At 43.9% G+C, this 17,992-nt stretch overlaps 1 protein-coding gene across 3 annotated transcripts; it reads left to right on the forward strand.

The window, feature by feature from the left end:
* The first annotated feature begins 375 nt into the window (after window positions 1-375).
* On the forward strand, window positions 376-17,736 carry CHRNA1 (cholinergic receptor nicotinic alpha 1 subunit). Of its 3 annotated transcripts, XM_073218667.1 has the most exons (10): window positions 382-553; window positions 6,459-6,604; window positions 6,716-6,760; window positions 7,789-7,898; window positions 9,879-10,074; window positions 10,533-10,770; window positions 12,985-13,208; window positions 14,283-14,522; window positions 14,860-15,031; window positions 17,498-17,736. In XM_073218667.1, exons 1-9 carry the CDS (start codon window positions 457-459, stop codon window positions 14,989-14,991), a joined length of 1,428 nt encoding a protein of 475 aa, XP_073074768.1. In that variant the 5' UTR covers window positions 382-456; the 3' UTR covers window positions 14,992-15,031; window positions 17,498-17,736. The 3 variants fall into 3 exon arrangements, with proteins under 3 accessions (XP_036876552.2, XP_073074768.1, XP_017513051.2); XM_017657562.3 differs by lacking the exon at window positions 17,498-17,736 and having other exon boundaries at window positions 383-553; window positions 14,860-17,089; XM_037020657.2 differs by lacking the exons at window positions 14,860-15,031; window positions 17,498-17,736 and having other exon boundaries at window positions 376-553; window positions 12,985-13,312; window positions 14,283-14,465.
* Window positions 17,737-17,992: the final 256 nt, after the last annotated feature.

A 17,992-nucleotide genomic window follows, 5' to 3' on the forward strand; every position in this document is an offset into this window, starting at 1 on the left:
TCTGGAGAGACCAGAACAAATGAACTGTCCTGTGTGTACACTGTGGACCTATACTCTCATCTAGGGTGATCAGTGTCTTACATGAACAGCTGACTATCTACTCAGACCAAGTGACCCCGATCAAATCAATCCACATAGATGAGGTCCTAGTTTACCCAAAAGGGCTGGAGTTGCTCACCATTCAATAGAACTCATTCCCTACTGTAAGTTTTTTTTTTTATTAAACCTGACTCATGGGGCATTTAAAATACAGCACAGGTCACACTCATCTTGTCAAGGGCAGAGCAGCTGTGTGAAGTGGGGCACCCTGTACCAGCGTCAGGCCCTCAGCAGCTCCCTGGGCTCCAGGGCTCTGAGCAGCCCAGCTGTCACTCCCACAGACAGGTGGTGTGAAACAACAGCTCCGACTCACTTTCCAAACCCTCTAATAGCCAGGCTTCCGGCCAGACAGTGCCTATGAGCAGCATAGGCCTCCTCCCGGCCATCAGTCCGCGCTGGTGCTCAGCACCCATGGAGCCCAGGCCGCTCCTCCTGCTCCTTGGGCTCTGCTCAGGTAAGTGCCTGGGTGGGGGGCTCTCCTGGGAGACGGAAGCACTAGAAGCCTCTAAACCACAGTCCTGCCTCTTTGATGGGAATGCAGAATGGCAGGGCTTTGCCAGCCCATGGCTACTCTGTCAGTTTCTCACCAGTGTTGGCATGATTCGGTCTCTGGGTAAAGATTTTTAGCTGGTGTTACTGAATTAAAATAGGAGCTGCCTGGTCAATGGCTACAAAACAGACCTGCAGGTCTCTCTCTCTCCATCAGAGCCTGGTATCTGACTCAGCCACATGATCAGATTCAGCACGACCTCTACCATTTGGGAGCTGCTTTCATATTTGAACAACTATAGGGACTCCTGGGGGAATGTTATAAATGCAAACAATTTAATTAACAGTCCTTTTATTGCTCTCGGAGAATTCTGATAAGGAAGAGGAATGATTGACAGCTACATGTGCCGGAGAGAGAAACCTATTAATAATTGTAACTAAACTCTCTCTATAAGAGATTAAATATCTTGTAATTTTTTAAACTTCTGAAATTTAAAAAAGTCCATATGAATACATTCCTACCTACTCTTCTTTTTTAAGGACATTACTGTATGTAGGTTTGGCTTTGAATTGAAACTACAAAACCTTACACAGCCCTTGACCTGCATTCAACTCTGGAATGTGTCACAACACAGCAACTGAAATGGTATCCTTAATCCCAAACTTCCGGTAGCAGGAAATAGATGTTTGCTGATTGCTTCACATTAAAGTGTACTGGTGATATCATCTCAACTGAGAAATAAGGCAGCTGACATTCTATGATTTCTCCCAATATCACTCTGACAAACATATGCCTTCTGGGCAAAAACGGTAGGGAGTTTTGTTATTAAAGTTTTTCAAAAGCAGAGTTGAGAGAAATAGCCTAAAGTCAGACAAATCATATCCTGCGGGATTTGGACTTGATCCAACCAAAGCTATACTGGTGGTGGTGGTGGTGGTGGTAATGTGTATATGTGTGTGTGTGTGTGTGTATGTGCAAACACTACAACCAATGAAAACTCTTAAGTGGTATACTTACATATAAAAATCTTTAAAATATCTCTTATGACATCAAAGACCTCCAAAAATGCATGTTTGGCTATTTTTTAAAAGCATGTTATATGTATTTAGATTGAACCTAGGGTTCAATGGTATCGATTCACATGGTGGTCCAACAATTTCAATTTTTTATTGTAGAAAAACTGAGGCTGAAAGATTTGAACTAACCTGCCTGAGGTCACTTGATTTATAACTTTTGGGATGTGATCAGTTGGAGACTTCATTTGTTACATGAAGTCAGGAAACCCAGCCTGAGATTGCCAAGGGTAGCAAGAGATACAGCATCCGCTGAGATTGAGATTGCCCAAGGTGATTAGTAACAGTACAGAATTCCTTTTGCCCAATCCAGCAGGCAGTTTCCTACATAAAAATATAGACTGGAATCAGAGTTACAAAAAGAAAATTTTGAAATTGTGGCTGGGTTCCCCTACTTAGAATCAGTCCTTTATGGGCAAAATTCTCCTTCATATCAGTACATTTTCTCCTGTGGTAGCTTAACATGTAATGGTCTCTGTCCTACTAATATAGCACCTTTCATTACAACCTTTTCCTCTCTTCCATCTCTGAAATCCCAAGTACTTCATTGCTGCCTTTTTTTTAAGGCATATTAGTTTTCAAATTGTTCAAAGTAATTTATGTAAACGACAAATGCCAACCTCCATGAGGGTGGAAAGAAAAGATTCATGTCAGTTTCACCTTGGAATAACTCAGTTCTTAAAACAATGCTTTGCACACAGTAAATGATCCATAAACATTTGACTAATGAATTAATGCTACAGTCATCTGAGTAAGGATTACCTACATGGTTTTGCTGAAAAGGGAAACTGACATTATTTATTTGTTTATCTATATGTTTTTTAATTTACACACTGCCTGTTTAAGAAGATATTAACTGTGATTCACTGGTCAATGAAGAAACAGTCCAACTCTCTGGACCATATTGGAGCTGGGAATAGAATCATAGAATTCTGACTTCAAGTTCTATTAAGTTTTCTAACACTTCACCCTGCTTTGAGAAGGAAGAAGGAATACCAACAAATCTAATCTAAGAGATGGACACCTGCTTGGAAATTCCTTAGAAATACATTACAGAAGGAACCAGGCCCCTTGTTACTGGCAAGGGTGGGAGAGGAGGAAGTGGATGTCACTGGAATACTGGCCATGCCTGCTCCCCCACTTCTCCCCAGTGGATGGGAGGGTTAGGTTGCACAGCTTTCCTGCTAGATTATATGGATAATCTGCTCTATCTGCTGCTTTCTAGTATCTTCTTCCTGTCAAACTGGAATACACAGTCACTTAAAAATAAGTGACCATCATGACGGGGTGCAGGATAGCAGGTGTGGAGGACAGAGGATTGCCATGTCCCAGGGGCTCAATGGGGTGATTACAAAAGCTGAGTCTTTGGATAACACCTCCCCTGAAGGGCCCTCAAGAGCAGATGGTATGGGGAAGGTGCCATTTGAAAACTCTGCATGGACGCTTTTGGGTTCAGAAAACTTGGGAGACAAGAAATGAAGAGGTAGGCTAGGTCAGGGGTTCCCTACATAGAGTCCAGGAAGGTCATAATGAATATACTTAATCTACACTGAATGCTTCAAAAATCTAAATGGACTAGTTCAACCATTGTGGAAAGCAGTTTGGAGGTTCCTCAACAAACCAAAAATAGAAATACCATTTGACCCAGGAATTCTACTCCTAGGAATTTACCCTAAGAATGCAGTTTCCCAGTCTCAAAAAGACAGATGCACCCCTATGTTTATTGCAGCACTATTTATAATAACCAAGAAACGGAAGCAATCTAAGTGTCCATCAGTAGATGAATGGATAAAAAAGATGTGGTACATATACACAATGGAGTATTATTCAGGCATAAGAAGAAAACAAATCCTAACACAACAACGTGGATGGAGCTAGAGGGTATTATGCTCAGGGAAATAAGCCAGGCAGAGAAAGACAAGTATCAAATGATTTCACTCATCTGTGGAGTATAAGAACAAAGCAAAAACTGAAGGAACAAAAGAGCAGCAGAATCACAGAACCCAAGAATGGACTAACAGTTACCAAAGGGAAAGGGACTGGGGAGGGTAGGTGGGAAGGGAGGGAGAAGGGGAATGAAGGGCATTATGATTAGCACACATAATATAGCGGGGGGGGGCATGGGGAAGGCAGTACAGCACAGAGAAGACAAGTAGTGATTCTATAGCAGCTTACTATGCTGATGGACAGTGACTATATTGGGGTATGTGGTGGGGACTTGATAATGGGGGGAACCTAGTAACCACAATGTTGCTCATGTAATTGTATATTAATGAAACCAAAATACAATACAATACCATACAATACAATAAAATAAAATATTAAAATAAATCAAAATAAATTTTAAAAAATCTAAATGGGAATGGTACATTTACCTTCAGGGAGGTGTTGAGGAGCACAGGTCCTCATGTCAGGATGCTTCCACTTATAACCATGCCTTCAAATAGCTGGGCACCATAAATACATTGTTCATCTGTCCAATCCTGAGTTTTCTCATTTTTAAAGTAGGAGTAAAAGACTTACTGCCTGTATTCAATGAGATAGTACAAATGTATGACCTTTAATAAAGCTCTACATATGGATTAAAAGGCATTGTTTTGGGGGGATAAAAATGTTCCAACCCACTGCATGATCAGTTTAAGCTAATCTAAAACTCTGGGTGACAAATAGTGGTTGAGAGCCTGGGCTCTGGGTTTGAATGTTGACTCCACCCCTCCTGAAATCTGGGAAAGTCGTTTACCCTCTCTCTGTCTCAGTATCCTCATCTATAAAGTGAGGACAATTACAGTAGTTACCATACCTGGTTATGAGGTTTGGAAGAGTTAGTTTATATATATAAAGCATGTAGAAGAGTGTCTGGCTCATAACAAGTTGGATATGTTGGATATTATTTTTACTGATTAATAAAAATAGAAAAAGCAATTACATTTTACTTAAAAATTATTTTTTTCAGAAAATCTCCTCCAAACTCAGGATCCAAGGAGAAAAATAATAACCTTTCGTACAGGTTATCTTACAGGCAATAGGTTAACACTACCAAGGAAAAAAGGGAGAGCATCTCACTCATTCAATTTTTAAAGTTTTCTTGGCCCAGGGAGAAGGTATGGTGGTTTCAGTAGTAACCCCAGAAAGAGGAGATCTGGTTCAGGGTAAATGGGTCATGTATCTATTTCCTCTCCCAACCCTGAAGAGACAATCCCCAGTCCATATAAGGCTTGAGTTACAAAGATGCCTTCATAAGGCACTTGTTGGAATTTGGAACCCTTTTCTCATAGAAATTATGGTACATGCAGTGGTAGACTTCCCGGGGCTGCCCACAGCACACTCATAATATTAAGAGTCACTGCAGAAGCCCACACGGAATGACAGGGCTCCCATCCAGGCTCTGCACTGCTGTGTGGCCTTGGACAAGGAGGCATCTGACTGCCCAGCATCTCAGGTGGAAATGTCTGCCTGCACACCTGCCTCTCGGGAGCTGGTGAGGACCACATAACACTGGACATAAAAGGGCCAAGGGCTCTGAGAGCACTAGATGCTGCTGCTCTTCAACCTGAAGGAAAATGTAGTAAAGGCTCCTTAGAATCATTAGTGCTCCAAACAGGAGCCCCAAACCTAGGTCAGCAAAGCACATCTTAACAACTTAACTGGGACATACTCACCAATAGTGATATTTTTAAAATTATGGTGAACTACACATTACATAAAATTTTCCATGGTAAAATACCTATTACATAAAATCACAATTTAAAAATATGTGATTTAGTGACATTAAATACATTCACAATGTTATGCAATGATCATTAATATCTGGTTCCAGAATTTTCCATCACCCCAAAAAGAAATCCTGTTCTATTAGCAGTCATTTCCCAATTCCCCTGTCCCCCTGGTCCCTGGTAACCACAAATCTGCTGTCGCTATGGATTTACCTATTCTTGATATTTCATAAAAATGGAATTATACAATATGTGCTTTTTTGTGTCTGATTTCATTTAGCATAATGTTTTCAAGGTTTGCCCATGTTGTAGCACATATTAATACTTCATTCCTTTTCATGGCTGAATAACATTCCACTTCATGAAAATACCACAATTTGTTCATCATTTATCTGTTGATGGACATTTGGATCATTTCTATCTTTTAGTTATTATGTATGGTGAAGCTATAAATATTTGTAAACAAGTGCTTGTGTGATCAATTCTTTGGGGGACGTACACAGGAGTGGAATTGCTAGGTCATATGTGTGAGGAACCGCCAAACTGTTTTCCACAGCAGCTTCACTATTTTACATTCTCACCAGCAACATTATGGGGGTTTTAGTTTCTCCATAACCTCACCAATATTTGTCACTTTCAATGTAGTTAATTATGGCCATCCTAGTAGGTGTGAACCAGTATTGATTTTTGGCTCTTCATACCATCCTGAGATCTGAGTCCAGTAATGAAATCCATCCAAGATTTCATTCCACCATGCCAGACTGAAATACTGAGGCTGGCTTTGTGTGGATCTTTCTTCTCGTGTGTGTGCATGTCCCTAGCACACTTGATGCAGCCAGAGGCTGTATTAAGGAATCTCATCTGTCCAAAGCACAAGTGTGATGACCATCTGGCACATCCCTCTGGGAAGGGCCACACCCACAGCTGTGCTTAGAAAGAAAAGGCACAAAAGCTGCATGCAGGAGCCCTTCAACATGGGGGCCTGCATACCCTCCCTTCACTGCTCACACCTCAGTTACTCACATTCTTGTGTGTGGAAGGTGGGGAGCAGAATCTGACAGTGTGTGTCATTTGCCATCTCAGCTGGCCTTGTCCTGGGCTCTGAACATGAGACCCGTCTGGTGGGAAAGCTATTTGAAAACTACAACAGCGTCGTACGGCCGGTGGAAGATCACCGCCAGGCTGTGGAGGTTACCGTGGGTCTGCAGCTGATACAGCTCATCAATGTGGTGAGACAAGAGCACTCCAGGTTCCCCATGGCACCTGCACCTCTCACCCCAGAGCACCCTTCCCCCCACTCCCCTTTTACCTCCTAAAGGTGGGGTCTTATCTTCTTTCAGGATGAAGTAAATCAGATCGTAACAACCAATGTTCGACTAAAACAGGTAATTCACCTAGATAATTGCACTTATGTTGTTTGTATTCACCCAGAAATTTAACCAGGGCCCAGAGGAAATCAACTTGGCGAACAGGGATAGGTACCAAAATGTTGGAAGTAAATACTTTGGGGTAGTGGGCTTATGCTTCATGGATGTTAGTGGGTGTTCGCTGCTTTTTCTGCCAGAACAAAGCCACCAACTGGGCAGTCTAAACAACACAAAAGCATTGTCTCATAGTTCTTGAGGCCAAAGGTCTAAAACTCAAGGTGTTGGCAGAACCTGCTAAGGGCTGTGAGGGGGCATCTGCTCCAGGCCTCGCCCCTCTGCTCAGGGTTGGCCATCTGCGCTTTCACGTGGCTTTCTTCCGGAATATGTATTAGGTTTCAAGTATCCCTTTCTCATAAGGGCACCAGTCATCCTGGATTAGAGTCCACCCTAATGACCTCATTTTAACTTAATAACCTCTTAAAGACCCTATTTCCAAATAAGATCACTTTCTGAGGTACCAGGGGTTAGGGCTTCAACATATGAATTTTGGGGAGACTCAGTTCAATCCAGCACATTGTGTTATCTAAATTGCTACATTGAGCATATATTGCTTTTATAATGTAGGAAAAAAAAAACTTAAAAAATGATGTTTCCTCCTTGAGGAAAATGCTCGCTGTAGGGTCACTCTCCTTCCTTGGGGCGGGCCATGGGGCTCGGCGATTTGCCACCTGTGGTGGTGTGACTTGGGGGTGCCTTTTCTTTATCATCTGCACACAGGGTCAGGGCTCGCTCTTCCCTCACAGGACTGCTGTGAGGACTAAATGATGAATGTAGGCCGAACGCTTCGACAGCCCCTGCATTTAGTCAGTGATATGTAAGTTTTGCTGCTAGTCACTAAAGTGAAAGCCAAATTCTGAATCACACCTTTCTTACTGGAGCACAATTTCTGTCAATATCTGAATTATCACCCCATCAGAACTCTAGATAACCCTAGATTTTTAAAAATGTGTTTAGCTTTTTAATTGGCTAATTATGTTTATTTCTAGCAATGGGTGGATTACAACCTAAAATGGAATCCAGACAACTATGGCGGCCTGAAAAAGATTCACATTCCCTCAGAAAAGATCTGGCGCCCAGACCTCGTTCTCTATAACAAGTAAGCAAAACAGGCGGGTGGTGGTGGGGCATTCCAGGGGCAGGTGAGTCAAACAAAGTGCGCTGATGGAAAGGCCGCCGCTCTGCTGCTCACCACTGTTCACATTAAATAACCCTCAAAATCCAAGAGCCAAGTTGACATGCTAGGGGTGCCATATGGTGTCTCATGTTAATGAATAGAAACAATTAACGAAGCCAAATTGAGTTAGGGCTGTGGGGTGGGGGACATTTAATCCCAGAGAGCTCCTGAAGTATATATGGCAACTATCCAAGGAACCCAAACTTTGTATGATTGAGTTCCTTGGAATTAATTGTCCTTCCTACCACAGGCCTGAGCCTCCCAGGGCTGTTATTCATCACATGCTCATGGCATCCCAAGACACCACAGCTGCTGATGGCCCGGGATGCCTGCATGGCCCAGCCGCTGGGCTCCATGACACAGTGCATGCTGTGAGACGAGACTGGAGTGTGATTCAAGACACTCGGTTTACAGGTTCATCATCATATGCCCTTCATCTGTCAGGGAATGCTCATTCAAAGAGCATCCTTCACAGGCACGAGCACTCAACACTGGCCTGGAGGATTGCAGTCTAACGTTAAGTAGCGTGTGTCTGGGGCCAGCAGGCTGTGCTTCTGAGCAGACTCTGTGGGAAGGCAGCGGGGGCTAGTGAAAACAGAAATGATACCCTTTAAGGCCAACCCTCCCCACTCTGATTCTCTACTACATATTTTCAGACTATACCTGGAATTCAAGCTTGAGCCAAATTATCCAATCACTTGTGTAACCTTTTCAGACAAATACGCTGATAGAGCAGAGTGTCTCGTGTTAGTTAGGTTTCTCTCTCATTAAGAATCTGAGGGAAGCAGTTAAAATCCTCTGGTCCTTTTGACAAGCTCACTCAACAACCCCCTGGTGGGGAGAGAACCCTGTTCCACTTACTTATAGGCAGGGACTTAATCTGTAGCCCTCTGCTTTTTTGGGCAGGTCCAACTGATAGAGTGCATCCCAAGGAAAAGTCAATGGGAAGAAAATCTCTTGATTTAGGAAGTGAGACACCAAAGATGCCATGTTTCCTGGAAGCCTATGGAGGCAGACCCCACCCACCTGCGGGGCACCTATTCTAATGTCTTGCTCTTGGCCAAGGCCCCTGGAACAGGCACTTTGCAGGACAAGTGGCCTACCCACTGAATAAGGCCTGCAAAAGACGCCTGTTGTTATTTTAGTGTCTACCATATTAGATTTTTTAAATTAAGAAATTAGTGCCAATAATTGAAAATTGGAAAATATCACATTAAAATCTGAATATTTAGTCTCTAGAAAAACCCAACATTAAGAAACATGGAAACTTTGGGTTTAAAAATCCAGATTTTCAGCTTCTGAGGAAGAATCCAAATAACTAGCAGCACTGGGCCTCCACTCCCACAGGACACCATAGCAGAGCTGATGGAGGGTGAGGGGCTCTCCAGTCACCCCTCCAACCCCACCAGGGGCCTCGCTGCCTGGCCTGGAGGCGTCCCTACTGGTGACCCTACCCCTCTGAGCTCTGAATAGTTCTTAAAAAGTGGTAGACTCCTTCCTTAACCTGCCTGTCACAATAATGAGTCACTGGACAAGATTTTATTAAAAATTCCTGGTTTTTTTTCCCCCAGTTAACTTTCAAAGTACATGAGGGAGGAGATAGATGGAGGTTAACAGTACAAATGCTACTGAGGACTGTGAGGAGCAAAATCCAGACTCAGTCGCTCAGTGTTACCTGCTGTTTCTGTAAAACTATAAATTTCAGGATTCCTCCCCTGAAGAATTCTGATACAGTGCTTCACTGGTGCTCAGGAATCTATATTTTAAACAGGCACCCCAGTGATTCTAACTATCAGACAAATCTCGAAAACACTGCCATGGATAAAAGCGGCACTTCCCAGAAGGCTTCTGCTGTCACCACCCCTCACCTGGAGCCATGACCCTCTTTTATCCCGATTGCAGTGCAGACGGTGACTTCGCCATTGTCAAGTTCACCAAAGTGCTCCTGGACCACACAGGCCACATCACGTGGACTCCGCCAGCCATCTTTAAAAGCTACTGCGAGATCATCGTCACCCACTTTCCCTTTGACGAGCAGAACTGCAGCATGAAGCTGGGCACCTGGACTTACGATGGCTCCGTGGTGGCCATCAACCCGGTAGGTGGCGCCCTCCTGTGATGAGGTGGGACTCGGGTCTCCCATTCCGCCCCTCCATAACCAGAGGCTCGGGCTTCGCGCGTGAGGGTCTCGGCTGGTTGGGAAGGGTCTTGACGCGCTGCGCTTGAGAACCACCTGGGAGAGTAAATGCATTCCCTACGCCCAGGCTCAGTGCTGAGAATTCTGGCTCATCAGTCTCAGGTGGGGTCGGGGGGTGCCGCGGAACCCCCATTCTTTTAAAGCCCCCAGGTGATGCACATGTGTAGTCAACATGGAGCTTCCCAGTGACGAAGCCGTGGGGGAAGGGAACCTGAGGCCCAGAAGTGGGAGAGACCCAGAGTCCCTCCTGGGAATATGACAGCACTGGAATCTGTTGCCGTGTCACAGCTGACCACAGAGCCCTGCCTCTCCTCAGACTGGCATGGCTGGGCTTTCACAGTTTCATTTCCTCCTCTCAGGAAAGCGACCAGCCAGACCTGAGCAGATTCATGGAGAGTGGGGAGTGGGTGATCAAGGAGTCCCGGGGCTGGAAGCACTGGGTGTTCTACGCGTGCTGCCCCTCCACGCCCTACCTAGACATCACCTACCACTTCGTCATGCAGCGCCTGCCCCTGTACTTCATTGTCAACGTCATCGTTCCCTGCCTGCTCTTCTCCTTCCTGACCGGCCTGGTGTTCTACCTGCCCACAGACTCAGGTGGGTGCAGTGGTTGCCATGGCAGCTGCTGCTGATGCTGTCAGGTCTCATCCTGCTGCTTTGGGGGAAAGCCAGAACTAATCATGGGTTCATAAATAAATGCAGCCAGACAGACCCAAATCATCATCACTAGGAGGATGCATGCACTGAGTGGCATGAGCAGTGATGAAAGTCACTGTGGGGGGAGTGCACAGTGGGAGCAGACTACAGAGCAGGCAGACGGAGGGGACCCTGAAGACGCACAGAACTATTTTGCTCACTGCCTGCCCCTTGAAAATTTCTTTTGCATATCCGTTTTCCAGATGTCAGTATCTTTATATACAAGACTATATACTTCCCAAGTGGCAATTCTTTCCCACATATCAGCCCAGACAACTTAACCTCCTACAGAGTAATCACATCTGTGACATAATTTCACCAAATACCAGCCATCTACAGGAAGAGGGGGAAAGGTACACACATGCTTGCCAGCAAGTCACTGCTCATAAACAATTTAGGGTAGACAAGTAGGGGGAAAGGCGAACTTATAACAGGTAAAAATTTCATCAGAGTGATTTTAAAAACTCATAAATGTCTAAGACCAACTTTCCAATAAGGAAAAAAAGGTTATGCATTCACTCATTCAACATATATTGTTAAACACCTGTTACATGGCAGGGATACATAGAGAATAAATAAGGCAGAATTTGTTCCACAGAATGCATGTTCTAGTGATTGTACTGATTCTTAAATGATCACAAACAAATATATTTTTCAACACTCTATCAAATGAAGCTTCTTGAAGTGAAGAGAGAAAACACTAGTCAGGGCAATATGGAAAATAATCAGAGTCTCTATAAATATTACATGATTCACCCTTGAAAAGAACAGTGAGACTGCTCAACAAACATTAGCTATTATTAGTATCATTATTGCTAATTGAGAAATTTGATTAACTTGATCAGTAGTTCATATTTATCATTGTCTTCTTTTTCACTTCTTTTCCAACTCACTAGGTAGAATTCTACCCATGAGGCAAAATAGATCATTTCTGTGTACATCTGCTCTGTATTCTTTACATACTTCTAGCATGTGGAAGCATCCAGTATGACAGAAAGCTCCACACTGGAAAGCAGGGTAGCACAAGGGTTTTCCAGGACACACAAACCAAGATTATCACAAGGGAAGTCCCTTCCAAAGGTTCTCTACTGCATCTGAAGGGCTATCCCCTTGAAAATATTCCTGTGCCACTCAGCCCCTGCCCATCTTGCTTGCCATACCAAAATTCTAAGGGGGAACTGTCCCCCCAAAATAAGAGGGCTTAGAGAAAAGAGGTGGGGGCAGGTAATCTGGTCCCTTAATAAGAAAAACAAAACAATACAAGGAAAAAATCATCCTCCTAGATTAATGTGAAAAAGTGATGTAAAATCTTTGATTTTTGGCCTTTTCTGTTTTGGTCTTGAAGCTCACTCCCATAATGAGCAAATTATACGTGTATTTCTGGGCTGCCCGTCCAGTGCATATCTGCTGTGTAACAAGTAGGCCATGTTGCAGTTCAGTTTTGTAAGGTTTATGACATTCTGCTGCAGACAGGAAAACTGCTGCCCAGCTTGGCATAACTTGGTCCCCTGGGTTCCACCAAGAAATGGCATTCTGGGGCATGATGTGGAGCATAATTTCTGGCTTGGCAGTCTCTATTGGAAATGCTTGCCACTTGCCACTGTCAGCAGAGTTAAGGTGCCAAAGTCTCAGAGGAAATTCTGCCAAAAAATTTCCCCAGAATGATGCTTTGAGAACATGCAAGTCACATTCCTGTCACTCTTGGGTTTGGGTGGTGTATTTGTTTGCTGGGGTTGTCCTTACAGTGCACCACAGACTAGGTGGCTTAAACCACAGAAATTTATCTTCTTATGATTGTGGAGGCTGTAAGTCTGAGATCAAAGTGTCAGCAGGGTCAGTTTCCTCTGAGGCCTCTCTCCTTGGCTTGTAGATGGCAGTCTTCTCCCTGTGTCTTTACATGATCTTTCCTGTCTGTGTGGATCTGTGTCCTAATCCAGTCATATTGGATGAGGGCCCACCATAATGAGCTCACTCTAACTTAATTACTTCTGTAAAGGCCCCTTCCAAATAGTCACTGAGGTGCTGAGGCTTAGGACATCAACATACACATTTGGAGGGAGCAAGAATTCAGCCCATAACAGGCAGGTTTTTGTGTCTCCTCTTCATTTTGTCTAGGAGAGAAGATGACTCTGAGCATCTCTGTCCTGCTCTCCTTAACCGTGTTCCTTCTGGTCATTGTGGAGCTGATCCCTTCCACCTCCAGTGCCGTGCCGTTGATTGGCAAATACATGCTTTTCACCATGGTGTTTGTCATCGCATCCATCATCATCACCGTCATCGTCATCAACACACACCACCGCTCCCCCAGCACCCACGTCATGCCAGAGTGGGTGCGGAAGGTGAGCAGCAAGCCCTTGCAACTTTGCACGAGGATCCTTTCTCTTGAGGCATCTACAGGTCTCTCCTCCCATGTGGCCAGGGGAATTCAGGCTGACACTTGCAGGTACTTAGGAACTGAGTGTCTTTTCTAAACTATGCAGGATAAATAACTCATGGAAAGAGAGGAAAACCAGAATTAACAAGCCCACTCTAAATTCAAGCTTAGAGAATCTCTTTGATTAGAGAAGATGAATAAACCACTGTCTTTTTTAACTCAAATGCTGTGAAATTCTGGAGATTTCTGTTTGTATGCCTTCCAGTTTGTGCACAGACTGCTTATTTTCTGCTGGTAGAATCATCTGCCTGGAATAGAATAAAGGCTAGAAATGGAGGGGCTTGATGAGAGATTGTCAAAAAGTGAGTTTTAGTGAGGAACTTGGTCTCAAATATTTTCATAATTGAAATTTAAAATGTGTTACATTTCAAATATGGCAGTTTTCTGCTAAAACTTCACAGAGATGCTAATGTACAGGGTCTATTGTGCAGAATACAAAAGCTATGTCAGGGATTGACAGAAAAACTACTGCTTTCAATGCATCCTTTTTGGAGAGAAACAGTCCGTTTCTATACTGTTGAGTGAGCCCTGGCAATACTTGCGTTGCATTTCTTCAGGAACAAGAAATGAAAGAGAACAGTCTTGCTGTTTTGTGGGGCTGGAGCTGTATATATTTTTTAGCAGAGGAGGCCTTTCTTTAACCAGTCGATGACCACACATTGCCTTGAAAGAAGTTACCTATAGAGGTCTGGAAGCTTATGTTTTTTGTTTTTAATGTCAGTAGCCGCGCACGGGCTCCCTCCAGTGGTGAGATCCTCATATTACAGAATCCTACCGTTAGCCGAAGTAATTGGACAGGCTACAGGATATGTATGGAGGAAAACAGAAAATCTAGGAGAGTCCTTTTGTTTTAAGAACAAAGAAGCGGAGTCCCAGAGACGGTGAATGACTTGCCTAAAGTCACATTGTAATTCAAAGTCAGAGCTGATGTTTGTCTTGCTGGTGATAATTCTCATACATGGATTTCTTTTTATGTTAGGTTTTTATTGACACTATCCCAAATGTCATGTTCTTCTCCACAATGAAAAGACCATCCAGAGAAAAACAGGACAAAAAGATTTTCACAGAAGACATTGATATTTCTGACATTTCTGGGAAGCCGGGGCCTGCACCGATGGGCTTCCACTCTCCCCTAATCAAACATCCCGAGGTGAAAAGTGCCATTGAGGGAGTCAAGTACATCGCAGAGACCATGAAGTCAGACCAGGAGTCCAATAACGTAAGCTCTGTGGCTCGAAACCCACACCTCTGGGTGTAAATGATCCCGTGCTTGAGTGCAAATGGATGGGTTTCGCTTGACGGGTTTGGCTGGCATTCAAGAGGCAGCTGCTGGCCTAAGATGTAGATCAGTACATCTTGGTGACTGCCTTTAAGCCACCTTAGTAAATCATCACACTGTGAACAATCTATTTAAGATAATAAAGATCAAATGCCAGCCAAGGGATGTGGAGGGCTGTGAGGTCTGCAAATTGAATGGGCCATAGAAGATGCACAGCATAAACACTGTGAGTCTAATGACCCTCTTAAGGAAATTCTAACACTTCCCTCTCTCCCAGGCCGCTGAGGAATGGAAATATGTTGCAATGGTGATGGATCACATTCTCCTTGGGGTCTTCATGCTCGTCTGTATCATCGGAACCCTAGCTGTGTTTGCAGGTCGGCTCATTGAATTAAACCAACAAGGATGAGCAGAAAGCTGAGCTGCGCCTGCCTCTGCCCCAGCACTAGGCAGGACACAGCAAGGCAGGGAAGACAGGCAGATTTGTCTGCTTGGATACAAGCTCACTGATCAAATAGTTAGTTTCCTGTATTTATGATTAATAATAATGATTTACACTTACCTAAGGTTGTAACTTCAAAGTGTTTTCATATTGCTTCTCCCTTCCATCCTGCTCTGTCTGCCCGAAGAGTGAACCCTTTCAGCAAATGAAATGGGGCCACTACAAAAGTATTCATTTCCAGTGGCATCTGGAACAGTGTTACCCAGAATAACTGGAGTTTTCTATTGGTTTGTTTTTAACTTTCCTGCTTTCCTGTGAGCAAAGAATATATCTTTTGTTTAAAATCCAGTTTTGTACCTAGTAGGCAAGGCCCTTATAACAGTCCCAAAAAGATAAAGCATTTGACTTGGAGAAAAAGAAAGCAATGGAAAGGCAACAGTTAAGTTCCGAAATGGCCACCAAACTGAAAACTGCATCAAAACCCATGTTTTCAAGTAGATTCCTAGAACTGGGAAGTGACAGAAGGGTTTCCCAGTCTAACATAGCACCTGAATTTGATGTTCAGCATTTGAGGGAAAACAGGTCCTAACCTGTATTAAGGGTGAGTGCCAAGCCCTGTGGGAATCATCTCATACACAGAGCTTTATTTCACCCCTTAACTCTCATTATGCCCTATTTTACAAATGAGGAAACTGAACTTGAGGTGGGTTGCTAATCTTGCTAGCATGTTCATTGCCCAGCCTTGCAAGTACAAGAACTGAGGGTTGAAGCCAGAACAAACCTGGGTTCAAAGCAGCTCCAGGCTGGGTCAGTTTACCAGCCTACTTGGTCCCCCAGCACCCCAGCTCCTCTAGGTCATTCTGTAACTCTGACCAGTGCTTCTGAGGCATCCATCTTCGTGTCAGCCATCTTTCTGTCTGCTCTTTTTTCCCCTGATCCTTATCCTGGTCTTGTGTGGGGGTTCCAGTTCTATCAATGAAAACAGAAATGTGTGCACGTAACGTCACTGTTTCTAAAATTCTGGACAAGTGAATAGGAGAGAAAATTATTTTTCTCCATAGCCACCTTCCACCACAATATAGTTCGCCCCAGAACTGGAAAATGTGCAGCCCTGGGCTCAATAATGGCCATCAGAACATGTCCAGCTGACACCAGTACTGGGAGAGAGCCCTGAATGCACAGCCAAGTGGCCTGTCTGAACCCCGGGGGTTTCAATTTATTTCTCTGTGGGATTCCCTATCACACACATGGGAGGTCTGAGTGCCTTCATTTTAGACTAAACTAAAGGGTAAAAGTTTGGTGGTTCCTTAAAAAACAAGCATAGAATTTTCATATGATCCAGCAATTCCACTGCTAGATATATTCCCAAAAGAAGTGAAAGGGACTTGACCACATACTTACAGGCCAATGTGCATGGCAGCATTATTCACAATGGCCGAAAGGTGGAAACAAGGGAAACAACCCAAATGTCCCTCAAAGGAAAAGCAAAATGTGGCATATACTTACAATGGAATATACTTACAATTCAGCCTTCAAAAGGAATGAAATTCCGATATGTGTTACAATGTGGATCAACCTTGGAAACATGGTAGGTGAAATAAACCAGATATAAAAGGACAAATATTGTATGATTCCACTTATATGACGTACCTAGAGTAGACCAATTCATAGAAACAGAAAGTAGAATAGTTATCAGGGTTTGGGGGGAGGGGGAGTAACTGCCTAATGGGTAGAGGTTCAGGTTGGGATGATAGAAAAGTCTGGAAATGGATGGTGGTGATGGTTTCACAACATTGTGAATGTACTTAATGCCACTAAGTTGTTCACTTAAAAATGGTTAAGATGGTATCTGACTATGCGCTGACGGACAGTGACTGCAATGGGGCGAGGGTGCGGCACTCACTGATATGGGTAAATTAGTAACCACAATGTTGCTCATGTGAAACCTTCATAAGACTGTATATCACGATACCTTAATAAAAAAATGGTTAAGAAGGTAAATTTTATGTTATGTATATTTCACAATTAAAAGTAAAATAAAGAAGGAAAACAATGTCAAAAATTGGTTAAGTCTCATGTTATATATATTTTACCAAAATTAGAAGGAAAAAAAAGTCTGCTGCTTGGCCACTCCCAGGACTGACTATTGATTCAGACAAGGAACTTAAAAATCATTTCCATTCTCCTCATTTCTAGGGTAAGGAAACTACAGATCAGAGAAATGTCCTCCCTTAGGTCACGGAGCCAGTTAGCAACAAACCTGGTTTCCTAACGTCTGTTCTTGTCCTGTTTCTGTTACATCAAATAACCCATCTCTCCCCCAAAAGCAAGGCTCCTGGTCCTAGAAGCCAGAAGAGCTGGCCTGAGTGGACACAACACTGTTACAATGTGTAGCTCCATCGGCCCCTAAATATCTGCTTCATCAATCTGTCACCAAGCCAAAGATACTCATCTTTGGAATCTCTTCCCTTAGGTAAGGCCTGGGCTCCAGAAGGCCATGCACTGCGAAAAGAGGCAGGAGCACTGGGATGCCTGCCTAGAGGTACTTGCTGAGGCCCACCCAGCCTTGGCCTGCCCCATGTCGCTTTATCGGTGGGTGTGTCTGAGAGCAGGATGACTTCTTGGGAAATAAGGAGCATTGTGGAGCTGGAACCCAGACGGTAAATATTGCTGGCTTTGCAGACTGAATATGGAAGCAGAAATCATTCAGAGCTCAAGTCCCTGAGTCTTCTTTCTTGTTCCTCAGGTTGTCAGAACTGGGCTTTTTAAAAATCATAAATCATACTAAACAAATTGGAGGGGGTTGTTCGCAAGAGATCTTGCAGGCAGCACGGAGGCAGCCGGGGTTGGCTCTGGCCTCCGACAGCACTGCCATGGTACCCATCCTGGAGCCTGAGGGCCAGGCGGAGGAGCACGAGTGGCTGCCCGGCAGGTTCTCCCACCCCACACAACGGTCTTGGGTCTTGCC

Source organism: Manis javanica, chromosome 12 (genome assembly GCF_040802235.1).
Source record: "Manis javanica isolate MJ-LG chromosome 12, MJ_LKY, whole genome shotgun sequence".
NCBI classification, from domain to species: domain Eukaryota; kingdom Metazoa; phylum Chordata; class Mammalia; order Pholidota; family Manidae; genus Manis; species Manis javanica.

Bases quoted from the DNA above. Each gene is read 5' to 3' on its own strand.
- CHRNA1 (XM_073218667.1), top strand. From the start codon at position 457: ATGAGCAGCATAGGCCTCCTCCCGGCCATCAGTCCGCGCTGGTGCTCA. The intron at 7,899-9,878 runs GTAAGCAAAACA...TCCCGATTGCAG, and splicing joins GACCTCGTTCTCTATAACAA to TGCAGACGGTGACTTCGCCA. The intron at 10,075-10,532 runs GTAGGTGGCGCC...TCCTCCTCTCAG, and splicing joins CCGTGGTGGCCATCAACCCG to GAAAGCGACCAGCCAGACCT.